The 13960-nt window shown below is 43.9% G+C and overlaps 1 protein-coding gene across 9 annotated transcripts in view; it reads right to left on the reverse strand.

Moving 5' to 3' along the window:
- LOC124297496 (titin) overlaps positions 1-13960 on the reverse strand; it is a 52944-nt gene that overhangs the window by 16292 nt on the left and 22692 nt on the right. For all 9 annotated transcript variants that reach the window (XM_046748607.1, XM_046748603.1, XM_046748598.1 and 6 more), the window contains 21 exons: positions 7976-8098; positions 7452-7630; positions 6886-7133; positions 6559-6815; positions 6305-6496; positions 6008-6190; positions 5313-5924; positions 4788-4964; positions 4513-4696; positions 4306-4433; positions 4026-4205; positions 3613-3885; positions 3170-3545; positions 2595-3082; positions 2122-2506; positions 1749-2051; positions 1500-1663; positions 1137-1418; positions 893-1073; positions 489-733; positions 137-424 (listed from right to left, as the gene is read on the reverse strand). In XM_046748607.1, the coding sequence (XP_046604563.1) occupies positions 137-424; positions 489-733; positions 893-1073; positions 1137-1418; positions 1500-1663; positions 1749-2051; positions 2122-2506; positions 2595-3082; positions 3170-3545; positions 3613-3885; positions 4026-4205; positions 4306-4433; positions 4513-4696; positions 4788-4964; positions 5313-5924; positions 6008-6190; positions 6305-6496; positions 6559-6815; positions 6886-7133; positions 7452-7630; positions 7976-8098 (5448 nt within the window). The remainder of the gene's footprint in view (positions 1-136; positions 425-488; positions 734-892; positions 1074-1136; positions 1419-1499; positions 1664-1748; positions 2052-2121; positions 2507-2594; positions 3083-3169; positions 3546-3612; positions 3886-4025; positions 4206-4305; positions 4434-4512; positions 4697-4787; positions 4965-5312; positions 5925-6007; positions 6191-6304; positions 6497-6558; positions 6816-6885; positions 7134-7451; positions 7631-7975; positions 8099-13960) is intronic.

Here is a 13960-nt window from a genome sequence, read left to right on the forward strand (position 1 = left end):
AAAAGAGGGAACCCAACGATTCATGCCGGAAATCGCAGTAACGTTTGCCAGGAGATTACAAAACGAACAAACAAGGAAGAAATCAGTTTGCGGTCATCTGTCACATTCTTCATTTTATTCATTACGATAAACTGACCTTAGGCGTTGGTTTTCCGACAACAATGCACTCGAACTTTGTGGTATCTCCGGCGGTGACGATCTTCTCGGAGAATATTTCCTTGAACGTCGGAGCGACGAGCTTCTCTTCCATCTGCACCATTTCCTCACTCGTCTGCAGCAAATCACCGAGCGATTTTACGATCAGATGAGCGAACGCCTTCGCCTCGCCGAGGGAATTCGTTGCCTTAACAATATAGTTGCCCTTGTCCTCCGGAAGCGTTCGCGATATTTCGAGGATGGAGGTACCGAACTCCCCGTCCTTGATCTGCGTCACGTAATCATTCATTGAGTACTAATCTTATCAAGGAATTAAACATCAGACAACTCACTTCAATCCTATCACTGGGAGATATTTCCTTATTATTCAAGAACCACTTGATCTCTGGCTTCGGCTCCCCGGTCACGGCGCATTCGAACACACTCTTCTCCCCCTCGGCAACGAGTAAATCGGTCAACAGTTTGGTAAACCTGGGTGGAGAACCAGCCTCGACAATTTCTACCTGAGTTTTGGGATTCGCCTCTGCCTCTGCCACTGCCTCTTCCTCTGCGTCCGCACCCACCTCAGGAGTTACAGCTGTGTTGGTAGAAACGGACGAGACATTGAACGTACCGGGTGATCCGTAGAAATCATTTCAGAAATTGGGTGACCAATGTGAAAACACACATTTCATACATCGCCAAAATTAAAAAACTGAAATTGGAGAATAAGGCTCTTCAAGGTGACTCTACTTACGAACGACCGACAAGACGCACTCGCTCGAAGCTTCGCCAGCCGAGTTTATGGCGACCACCTTGTAGTTCCCCCCGTCGTCGACGAAGGCCTCGTGAATAATGAGGGTACACCGATCGCCCTGGAAAAGCAACTGGAAGTCGGCGGATTCCTTGACTGGCTCTCCGTTGTGGTACCAAATCACCTAAGAATCGAGAGTCAGTCTAACGGCACAAAATTTTCACCGAATTACCGTCCCTTTACTCACTTCCGGCTCGGGTTGACCGACGATGATGCAGTCAAGACGGACTGGCTGGCCCTCCTTAACTTCGATGTTTTCTAGCGGCAATTGAATCCGAGGTTTCACCGGCTCGATGTCGTAGTTTGTCTCGGAATCGCTGGTCTCATTGGGGATCCTGCCCTTTACCGATACGTGACAGGAGCTGGTAGCCTCACCGGCAAGATTTCTGGCCGATACGACGTAGGTTCCGGCGTCCTTCGGAAAGGCTTCCGATATTGTCAGCACCGATTTTCCGCCCTGAGTTTCGATCTGGAATTACAAAAATCGTTGTTACCTGGATTCGTCCGAGAAGCTTGCGAAAATCCAGTTCAGATTAATCGAACGAATTACCTTCAAGTCCGAAGTCTCCTTAATGAACTTTCCATCGTGAGTCCAGCTCAGATTTGGCGGTGGAATTCCCTTGACCTCGCACTCTAGTTTCACTTTTTGTCCAGCCCTCGCCATCACGTTGGAAAGTGGCGTTACGAATGACGGAATTTCGGTCGGCACGGAAACTAAAAAGAGTAAATAAGAGAAGACCATATCCAAAGCAATTAATCATTCTATAGGTGTTTTCCCCAAGATGTTCACGTAGCTTACTTTTGACTGACAGAGAGGCCGAGGTGGATGCCTGACCGACTTGATTTACTGCTTTGCAAGTGTAGGTCGCCTGGTCCTCAAGAAAGACTTCCTCGAACCTGAGAACAGCTTCACCGTTATTGTAAGTGATAACGTAATCGGGGGAATTGTCGATGTTGGATTCGTTCTTGAACCACTGAACCGTTGGCAAGGGGTTTCCTTCGACAGTGCACTCCAGCTTGTGGGACGTACCCTCGGTTGCATAGGTCGGTGTCAATGTCCGAGTGAATATCGGGGCGCTGAGCTGCTCCTCAGGTGACGTTTCTGAAACATTTCAAGGGAAACTTGAAGTAGGGTACAAGGCGCAGGACAGCGCATAACGACTGCAACTGACCCTTGACTGTCAAAGTGGCAACGGTCTCAGCGGACCCGACGGAATTAAACGCCTTGCAAACGAACTGAGCGGAGTCTTCAGCGAAGGTCTCCTCGATAGTGAGGGTGCAAATTCCTTGTTCATAGCTCGTCAGATAGTCTGGATTATTCTGAATCGAGATACCGTCCTTGTACCAAATGACCTCGGGGACAGGGAACCCGATGAGTCGACATTCAAATGTCAACCTTTCACCCTCTTGGATCGTGGCGTTGTTAAGAGGAAGGGTAAACTGGGGATGAATCGGATCCGGGATGTCATCCTCAATCTTTGGCTTTTTTGGCGGACTTGGCTCTCTCTGAGGAGTCGAAGGACGCGGTGGTAACGGTATGGCCTCTTGCACTTCCGTCTGAAAAACGTCGTTCGATTATCCAAAAATGGAATACCACAACATAATCGTAGCTTTGGAAAAAATCATTTCCTGTTAAATTATGTACCTTTTGTAAAATGTGAATCTCCTTCGTGATGGCCGACGTTGTTGTTTCCTCGATAATCTGGGTCCCGATCTCGTCCGTCGAGTCCTTCGAGTCCCTGGTCTCGGGTGGAGCGTCTGTCTGCGTGGAAACAGGGGTCTGAGCTTTCTGTCGCTCGATTTGGGCCTGCCTCGCCCTTTCCAATTCCAATTCAGCCAACCGTTTTGCTTCCACGGCCGCCTTCTCGACGGTCCTCGCTGCCATCGCTTCCGCAACTTGTCTAGCGCTTTCAGCCTCCGCTGCGGCCACCTGAGCAGCCAGTGTTTCCGCTCTGGCCGCACTCAGCTTCGCATCCGCGTCCTCCTGCTCCTTCTTCAGCTTGTCACGAAGGTCTTCAGCGTTCTTCAAGTTCTGAACAAGAGTGTAAAGCTCGGAGGAGACGATGCTAAACGAGTCCAGCATCTCTCGGTTCTCCACGATGACTTTGCTGAATTGAGGTAGTCTCTCGGTACCTGTGAAAAAGATGGTCGTGTTCTTTGATATTTTATTTTCAACGTTTAATAGTGGAAGGAAAACAAAACGTGGCTTGGCGGACTGACCGAACACTTCGGTAGACAGTTTTCGTATTTTTTCGATTCGTTTCTCCTGCTTTTCTTCGCCAGGTTTGAGGTAAGTATCGACGTCGTTGAGGAGTGCAACTGCGTCCTCGGGCTCTTTGACGGACGTGGCTTTCCTGGCGATCGTTACCAAGAGCTTGCTGCCGTCTCTGAACCACTCTTCGGCTTCTTCGAGAAGCTTGAAGTACTCCACGCTGAGATCGGCGCTCTGTTTCGTCTCCGTTACTTTCTCCTTGAGATTGCTCCACTTTTCTTCAAGATCCGACAGTTCGCGACGGAGCTTGGGAGCCAGTGTATAAATTTCGGTGATCGTTTCCGTTGTTGTTCGTATGAACGTCTCGATTCGTTCCTCCAAGATCTGTTAACAAAAAATTAAATAAAATTCCATCACCCGGAGTTCACCGAATATACTCGAATTGCTTTACCGTTATCGTTTTTTCGAACTGAACAAAGGAATCGGAAGTCGATTTTGCTGCTGCTAAGTTTTCACCATATTTTCCCTTAACGGCTCCCAGTTGCCTGCTGAGCTCGTCTATGTTTGCATTAATTTTGCTAAGATCGGCATCGAAAATCGCCAATTGAAGCTGTTCGTCCAACTGCGATTTTCTTTCCGTCCACGAACTCTTCCACGCCGATTCTTCCCCTTCCGTCACTCGTTTCAGTTTATCAATATCTTGCAATGCCGCCTCTGTAGGTTCCTGCAAAGACATGATTCTCTAGGTCATTATAACCACCTGACAAATACGTCAAATTGAAAAAATAAATCATTCATATTATAGAATTGGTTGAAGTCCACCTGGAGAAAATCATTCTACCTAAGTAATTTTTCAACTCATACCTGGTATTCAATTCTTTTAATGGCTTGTTCAGACTCAGAATTGATGAATTTGATAATTTCGCTGATAGATTCATTTTTGGCATTGTGTTTCGAGATTAAATCCTCAACCTCGGCAATAGTTTTCGGTACTTGGGTGGATGCCTGGCATTTCTCGTCGACAAGTTTTCGCTGTATCTCTACCTAGAATTCATTTTCAGTTCAGGTTTATAACCATTTAAAAATATTTATATCTATGACGAAGAAGCCTCAAAAACGTTGATGTTAATTCGTGTGAACTCACCTCTTCCAAGCTTTTGAATATTGATATCAACATTTCCAGAAGGATCTGATACTCCGTTGTCGTCGTCTGCAGGTGCTCGTGAACGTCAGACAGTTTCCTTCGAATTTCCGCACTTTGTTTTGAATTGTCTAAAAAACGAATATAAAAAATTCATCACAATGTTTCTATGCTACTAATTCATTGGATTACAATAATTATTCTGAATACCATTTTGTGAGAGAGCATCAACGCTCTTCATTCTCGTGTTCAATTCATTCACCGCTTTCCGTAGCTCTGAAAGAATCGTAGCTCGAGAGACTTCCAAGTCCTTAAGAATTTCGGAAGCCTTTGGCAAGTCTGAGCTGATCACCGGATATAATTCATCCCCAAACTTTGAAACCCATTCGAGAGTCTGAAGGTCAGTAAAGACACTTTGTTACTTTCTCATCTCCAGTCAGCAAGCCACTTTACTACTTTATTAAACAAATGATAATTATTGTCACCTTGTTGCTTTCCTCGAGACTTCGTTCCCGTTGGATTTTCCATTCTTCAACGATGGTTAAATTGGTCTGCCAACTCTCCCATGATTCCGTGATAATTAATTGACGATTTGCGAAATGTTCCAGTAAGGTCTCGACGCACAGACAAGCTCGAGGAATGTCGAGGTACGGATCGACGGTCTGGTAAAAATACGACGAGATCTATATCGCAAGTAAGTTATAAAACACGCAACGACACCCGGCGTATTTCAAGCGTCGCATTGAGTTATGGTACATACCCACCTATTACAGTTTCGAAAGAAAAAAAAATACATTCAGCAATCGACCTATACTGCACTGCCCGATAGGAATAAATCAAACCACCGTGTAATTGGCGGGCTGGCTTAAAACTTTTCGTGAGAATACATAACACGTGGCTTGGAAGTGGGCCAGGGAAATAAATATTTATGCAATAACGAAGGCAGAAAGGAAATAGAAAGAAAATGGGTACAAAAAAAAATTGATCCGAGTTCAAGTCAGAGTCATTACCTCTCTTGACGCGTCCAAAAACTTTTTCCCACTAGCCGTAAGCTTCAGGTAGAGAGGCTGAACCGCCATCCATTTCTGTTCGAGCTTCTTGACCCTTTCCTCGTCGATATTATCGGGTGAATTTCTCTTGAACTCGTCTTCAAGGGAATCTATTTCACAAGCAAGCTCCGAGGCCACGGTATGAAACTTGACGTAAAGAGAACTTAGCTCTATTCGAGCGTCGACTAGATTCTTCAGCTTCAACCAGTGGCCGTGGAGGTCGTCGACCTTCTGGTCAACGTCACGTCGCTGGATCTCGTCCAGGTACTCGATCACCGGAGGCAGGGTGTTCAGAGCAGCGTTGATCTCTTCTCCCTTCTTCTGCAGATCGCTAAGCAGCTGATAGTGGAGATCGTAGAAGTCCTTTGCCATCGGCAACACGCTTCCCATGTCCTGGTGGCCCTGAAGAAACGCCTCGGCTATGCTCACTAGCCACGAGTAAAGCTCGTTGTGGGTCTCAAGGAACGTTGTCAGCGCTTGGCTGATCTCGAGGTTCTGCTCGTTGTGCGCTGTGCATTGATTGATCAGCTGGATCTTACGGTTCTCCAAATCCTCGACGACCCGTCTGACACCCTAATATGAAAAGGAATATTACCACGCTTGCTTCGGATGAGGAAACGAGAATCAATCAAAGAGGTCAGGAGTCCAGAACTCACTTCAGCGCCAGGTGCTCCTCTTCCAGTCACATCCAAGAGAGCGTATCCCTCGGAAAGAGGCTGTGCGGTAACGTCTTCCAAAGCTGCCGCAGATTGAGCGTGCAATTGAACCAGCTGAGGCGAATGGGCCGGATGCTCGGTAGTGATGAGCTGAATTTCCAGCTGGTCAAGCTTCGTTAGGGCCTGAAATGAGGAAACAATTTCACTCATGATTCGTCAATCAGGTGATCATAGTGATCCGGTTACTGATTGCCGCGTCCAACTCGGAATGAAAACCGGTAATGCATTGAAACCCACCGATTGGGCTGATCTGAAGAATGCAATGGCCTTGTTCAGCATTGTTTCGTACTGTTCCAAATCATTTATATAGTCGGCGCAAGCGCTGAGGATTGCGTAAGCCTGTTCGGTGGCTTGTTCGCCCGCGAAATGTCCCGAGGATACGAGCTGCTCGGTGGATTTGGTAATCTTGATCCCCTTGTCCTGGAAGTCCTGAAAATCAAGAAGGAGATCAGCGCAATTGAGAAGAGTGTGATCTCCTCGATAAAACCCACCTTCGCTTCCGGCTGCAACTTCTTCAATTCGAAGAGGAGAAGTTCAGCACTAGCCGAAGAATCGCCAAGCTGATCACTGCTACTCGCAAGGGCAGCTATCCTGTCGTTCAGAATGTCTTCGAGGTCTCTGAGGTCTGTGGCGAGTAGCGCCAAGGCAAGACACTGTTCCAGCTGCGTTTTACGAGACTGGAAGGAAAGCTCGATCAGGCGCCGCTTGTCGTGGAGAGCCTCGAGCCATTTTTCAACCTCTAGTATCGCTACGGAGTAATCGGAAAAGATTAGTCACAGCCGTAAAGCCAGTCTGCACAGTCCGTCGTCTTCGCTCACCCTGCTCAGCTTCAGTCTTGATGTAGTCGGGCCTCGAGTCGAGGGTTCCTTCGTTGGCGACCTCCCTCAGCGAGTCGAGAAGGGTCTTCCCATCCTGAAGGGCGCTCATCAGTGACTCGAGCATGGCTTTCCTCAGGTCGTGGATCTTGGTGAGGAAATTCTTCACCGCATCAATTTCGATCGGCAGTAGGGTGTCATTGCAGGCCATTTCGAGGGCCTTCATGTTCTCCCGGTACTCCTCGGCTCGCCTGGAATAATCAAAGCAAAAACTCAACGCTTCGCAGTTAATAGGTAAATGTGGCATTGTAACTCGAGAAAAGAATAATAAAAATCTCCGAACTGCGTTTATGGACTGCACACTCTTGTTTTACGTAATCCACGACGAGCAGCCGGTCGGACAATAAAACGGTGAATAAAATGGCCACAAAAATCCCCGGGGCACTTTCTTCTTTTATAACCTACAGCCTAGCCCGGGGTTTGCCCAGGCGGAGTGTTTACACACTTCCGTTGTATCGTTTGCTATATTTGCGTTCGGGAAAATTTGATACCCTTAACGAGTTTCGAACCTTTGAAAGAGCACGTTGTTGTCCAGTATTTGCTTCCGTCTCTCCAGGTGGGCATTCACGTCTCTCCAGGCCTGACCCAGGGTGTCGGCCATCGCGGCATAGACCTCAGCTCGGGGCCGTTGGGTTGAAATCAACTGGTCAGCCTGCCTCAGCAGCTCCTCAACCGGGCTCTGTTTGTTCTGGAATTAATACGAGGGGGCCGTTTGAGCATCAGGGAACTTGAACTTAAGGTATAATAGGTACGCGTCGAGAAGACCGATCAAGGTGCAAATGTCGACGGTGTTTTTTCAGCAAGAGTATAAGGAACGCAAGGAATGGTTCCTCTTCACCTCCCGCTACGTAATGCTTATAATCATATATTCGCCTCGCTTTTAAACTGGTTTTCGTAACCTGGACCAGCGACCACCGATGCTGCGTGTACCGCGGGCGAATGATTTTATCGATGTGCATGGGCAAGGTATACAGAGTGACTCATTTACTCCGGCTACTTTTTTTTCTCTCTTACCTCGCGCGATGTTTCCTACCTGTAGCTGAAGGAGAACCTCGTCGTGGGCATTCAGAAGCTCCGTTGCCTCTTCCGACGTCGATCCAAGCTTCGTCAGCGAGGGTTGGACCTCGAGAACTTTCAATTCCAGCCATTCTCCGCTCTGGAAAATAGGAAGCAAGTTCGGCGTGATGAGGAAATTCTACATTTCAGTGTGTCGCGTTTGAGTCGCCGCAGCGGCAGATGAAAAAATTAGTTCGGCGAGTAACTCGTCTAGTTCGAGAGCAGTCGGATCTATTTTAATTGATTGTGTTACAGCAGGGCGCAAAATCCACTATTTGTTTATAGAACAAAAATAACGTTCGACGACCCAGATCCGAGCCATCTGCACGGCCCAGCTTCATTCACAAGGAAGGTATCCCAGGTTGATCCCTCCAACTTCATTTCTTTTTTAATATGCTATAGTAGACTAAAAACCAAGCGACACGTATTTTTTTTCATCCGTCATTAAACACTTTAAGGGGGCGAAACCACCCTTCAGAGTAAGGCAAGTCAATGACCGATTTGGCATTTTCACCCACAAAAATATAATATTTTTTAACCAATCTAACTGGAAAAGTTTTTTTCATAACGAGAAATGAAAAATGTAATTTTCTCAGTACAAGAAAAAAAAACTGTCAAATCACCCCTTGACACGCTTTCTTTGGAGGATGGTTTCACCCCCTTAAAGTGTTTAATGGCAGATCAAAAAAAAGAAAAAAAAACACGTAACGCTTAGTTTTTAGTCTACTACAACGTATTACAAAAGCGATCAAATCGGAGAAATCGACCTGGGATACCTTTCTTGTCAGTGGTCACTGAAATATGCTCATATCGCATGGGCAGTTGCCAATTACCGCCGAAAGTTCGCTTCACAGTTCACAGTATTGGCCAAAGAATGAATCACGGAAAACCGTCGGACTGTTGAACGTAAAAGTCTTGATGACAGCTTACCAGCCAATTGAGTAAAATTAGTACAATTCGTTGTTATGCGGGGGTAAAATGCCAAGCGAAACGTGATGAATAATTAAAACAGGTATTCCTACTAGTTCTGGGTTATCAGATTGTCGCGAGCTTGTATTCCTGGATAAAAACCGGTTTCTCATCGTCAGCTGGAGGATTTACTGCCTCCATAAATTCGGACCGTTTTAATAGCTACTTATAAAAATCTGGAAATATTTCGACGGGGATAAAATTTCACACGATCTTGGATAGAAATCGCCGTCATAAAAAGCATAAAAATGTAATCTACTAGTTCGTTCAGGGTCGTGAATTTTCAGGCCCGACAAAACCGATCCAATAAATATTTAACGCCTGCAGGTTAGTTTAGTTACAAATTTCGAGTAAGTACTCGGGCTGATTTTTTTTTTTTTTCTTGTACATTGTACCACTCGTTATCCTACTTCTCTCGAAAGTACCATTACTTATCCGCGTTCAACGATTCTCGGTAAGTCTTTAACCGTTAAATTAAATCTCTTACAAAGTGATCAAGATAAGACCAACAGCAACGCCTCGAAGTTGTAAATTAACGTGAACGCACGTGGGCAGGCTCGATAGAAATTTGCCGCTCGGTATTTTCACGCTTCGCGGAATTTTTCTCATAATTAAAAATCAGCAAACCTTCAACACGGTCCTAATTTCCTGAATGAGTTCATCACGCGTACAAAAATCTTAGTCCGCACACTCCTCTTATATTTCAACTTTGTTTGTTTTTTCTGTTTTTTTTTTTTTATATTAATTACTCTGGTTCCAACAGCACGTAATTAACTCCACGCAGGTTCCACTTCGGATTATCGCACTCATTCGTTGCGTCCGGTGTCTGTAGGCCATGAATAATGAAATTCAGAGTGCAACATATAGTCTCGACTGAAACTTCTTGCTCGACACTATACAATAACGAAGGTGTAGGTGTGTAGCTTTACGGGCAAGAAAATAAACTCGGCACTCTTAGCTGGAGCAGTTATCGTAGTCATTCAGAATTCTGAGATAAGTCTTCTTCTTCTTTTTCTTCTTCATTGGTTCCTTCCGGATAAACATTTGCACAGTTTTTTACGAACGCTTACCGTTTAATCTCTATAAATTACACAGGTATGCAAAAAAATATTTTATTTCAGCTGGATGGGATGGTTTTGGTAAATATCAAGTATTCCAGTGTGTTGAATCAAAAATGTCACCCATTTCCCTCCATCACGTACAATATTCTTGCAAAATACAAGGTGTTTGCATAAAAAAAAAACCTCAATTTCATTATAACGAACTAAACAATATTTTTCATAAAATTAAACCAACGATTCTTCATAAAATGTACTCAACATTCCGTGTTCATTCTTTTTGCCTATGAAACCTTTTCTTCTTCTCTTTGATACTTCTCTGATGATTCTACCAAACATTTTTCACTCGTAGAAATTCTCCTTAAATCACATCGCGGGTCGCTACGGTATCTCGTATTGTCTTCACCCATCTGTTTGGCATAAGGTCTTTGCTATCGACATAACATCGTTCGTTAATTGGACACGCTTGGCATGCCTGGTATACATATATGCATGTGCACCACTGCTACCGTTCTACAAGTTCGCGATTCTCAGGTCATCTCGGCTCTATCCCTCGCTTTTGAATAAAAATTTTCTTTGTCGTTTCACAGGAATTTTATTTCACTTCAAAATCCTATATACACATCGCATTATTCATGAGAGGTTAATCAAGTGGTCACCTTTCAATTGCCCGCGGGTATGACATAAGCAGGGCCCGGATAAATATGTATTCAAAGTGACGAAATATGTACGTATAATATAAACTTGACAAACTAAAATGTGGAAAATAGAAACTGCATCTTCTGGCTCCAAACATCATACTTTATTTAAAAAACCGCATTAAAGAATGAAGATGATTTGTATAAAAAATATATATATCTATATTAATCCGATCCGTGGACGACATAAGCTTGTCTAAATATTTTCAACGATTTTTCTCTGTCATTAATTACTGTTCAAAGGATTAGTATAACTCCTCCTCATGAAGAGTATAATATCTGCGTTTTTACAAGTGACACGTCTACTATGCGGATAACTCTAATATTTGTTATTTCCTTTCCTTTCATTCTCTCGGCCATCGCTAAACCCAAAATTAGAGGTTTCTTCGCGAGTCTTTTTCTCGCGGTACGAAGTAAGGTATAAGCCTCAGATGATGGTTATAATCTTTTTTGTCTCGTTCTTTCCACAGCGCCGCACGTGGGTAGCGTCACGTTTACAGTACGGGTTACGTTTCTTTTTTTTTTCGTTATGGCTTGCACGTTCGCACGAAGGCGTGTGTGTACAATGTGGAAATGTGAGAGAATGTGGGCCTACTGTGTGTGAAAGATGAGACGCGGATGGATAAATCCTAATTGAATGAACTAAAATGATGCCAGCTTTGAGTTCCGTAATACAATGCCGCAAAGGGTTCGGGCGTCAAATCAATGTCGACAGATTTTGCTTGCCCTATCAAATTTCACCTTAAACACAAATAAAAGCTTCCTAAATCAGTACGATAAAAACACGAATGGAAATAAACATGATCCGAAGATTGATCCTACATTCGGAAAACCGTTTTTGCGATACAGGTAATGTACTAAGGAGGTATACCTAGGCACGATTTTTCGAGAAACGATTTGTTTTTTTATTTTGCATTTCATCTTCGTAATTTACATATATTCAAGTATATGCACAGAAAATTTAACGTCGACCCAAGAAATATTCTCCAAGTTACGCGAATATTTGCAAAGACACTCCGTAGCGTTTGAAAGTGCTTTTGAAGCTTTGAACGCGTTTTTCTCAAAACTAAGTTTTCAAAGTCGGTGAACAAGAGTTGTTGGAAAGGACCGATCAGTCTCAAATTTTAACACAAGCTTCATAAATATATCTTTCAATCATTGACCGAAGCTTTTTTTCTCACCGATAAACATTTTCCATTTTATAAACAAACTAAGGCGAAAATTTACATGGAAAATGGATTCTTTTTATTTTGAAAAGCCGCTGTTCTGTTGAAAATTATTATTTTCAAACTAGATGATAAATCTGGTTATTATTTTCGCACACACGACGGAGAAGGTGTGCGAGGATGTTATCAATTAAAAATCGTAATATCCGTTGCAGGGATAAACGGCAAAGCCAAAGCCGAGGCCAAATCGGAGAGTTGACGCCAACTGTTTGAAGATCCTCCACAGTTTGCTGCTTCTCGAGTTTTGGCACGAGGCCAATATTCGAAATGGAAAATTAAACTATATCTAAACGCGTGTACGTAGGTATTTACATACGTACATATACAACACGTTCGTGTACACATTCAGTGCTTCGGGTTCAACGGCTGCAGCAGTTTGGTTTTTTCTTTTCGTATACCGTTTCTCTCCTCGACGTCGACGTCGTCTTCGTATTCGTCTCCGTTTCTCCATTTCTCGGCTTTCTGCTTCTTTCCGACGTCCGCTTTTGGCGCGATAGAGAAACGTGAAGTCTATATACGTACTTACAACCTGGCCGAAACTATTCGCCGCAATACTTTTCCCGGAGAAAATTATTCATTCAACCAAACTCAGCTCTGGTGAAAATTGTTTCTACGATTTTCTAAAAATTTCAATGAAAATTGTACATATGAATAGTTTCTCATAAAAACTTGTAGACTTTCATGAAAATATTTGAACTTATCAGTAAAATATTTACAGTATACTACAATTTTTAACGAAAATCAACAATTTCGTACGAAATAGCACGAAGTGTTCCAATTTCTGTAAAAATTCGTGCTGGCAGAAATTTTCACGAGGGAGGTGAACTGGATATAAGACAATTCACGCAAACTTTGTTACTTTCATTGGATTGAAAAACTGATAAAAAAAAACATTCATTTGACACCGCGCGACCTTTATTCCGCCGCAAGAATTATCTATAAGATCAAGTTCTCGTTACGCCGACGGCACCTATAGCGAAGAATGAGGTGATGCACGAGACGCTAAAAGCACGAAGAACTTCGTCGCAAGCGTTCAGCGCGAATGAGAAGGACAGAAGTCGATTGGCAGCCTCGTTTCTCGATCGTCTCTGACTTTGGTCAAGTGAAAGTTACGTACCGACGGTATCCCACCGTTCCACAAAGATTGACGTCGGGTTCTCCCTGCAGGGGACTAAGGCCGCCAGAGAAACAGACGTTATACACCTGTGGCGCAGACTCTGACGATATGACGAAAGAGCGCCGCGCCTGCCATGCACGCCGGCATTTCCATATTCGGATATTAAATATCGGCCATGGGTTATAATGTGTCGGTGCCGAGCGATCGGTAGGATCTTAGAGGTTGTCGACACTGGGGGAGGGGGGGTTGAAGTTCCGAATTTGAAAAGTTGCGAAAGAAACTTCAAGCATGGTAATCAAACTTTGAAGAAACAAGAAAGCTTCGAATGGTCGTAAAGCCGACGCCACGGTTCAAAGTTCAGAAATCCAAGATTTCGAAAATTCAAGTTACGAAAAGTAAAGTTACGGTGAAATAAAATTCCAAAAAATAAAGTTTTGGTAGAGTAGGATTCCGCAAATTAAAATGTATACTCAGACAGCGTAGTTTGCTCGACGAGTGGACGCAAAATATCAAAAAACCGAAAATCAGAATGACCAGGATTCCGGACGTAAAAATATCGAAAATTAAAAACAAAGAAAGATCAAAGTCGTGAAACTTCACCTAGCCAGAAATTCACAGAACTAAAAATTTTGGAATCGTTCAGAATTTCGATGTTTCATAGTTGTCGGACAATTAACCTTATATATATATATACCCTTTCGACATTTTATTCCTTCGGAACTTTGATGTTTCATCAAAGTTTGATTTAGTTACTTTAAGTTTCGCCGTAAAATAATTCGAAATTTGGCGCGTTCGAAACGTTTCGAATTCGAAATTTCAACCCCGGCCCGAGACCGGCCCACGCCTACAGTCCCGAGGTCAAAATTCTGCTCCAAAAACTCAGTGAAGCTTTCG

Source organism: Neodiprion virginianus, chromosome 2, assembly GCF_021901495.1.
Source record: "Neodiprion virginianus isolate iyNeoVirg1 chromosome 2, iyNeoVirg1.1, whole genome shotgun sequence".
NCBI classification, from domain to species: Eukaryota; Metazoa; Arthropoda; class Insecta; order Hymenoptera; family Diprionidae; genus Neodiprion; species Neodiprion virginianus.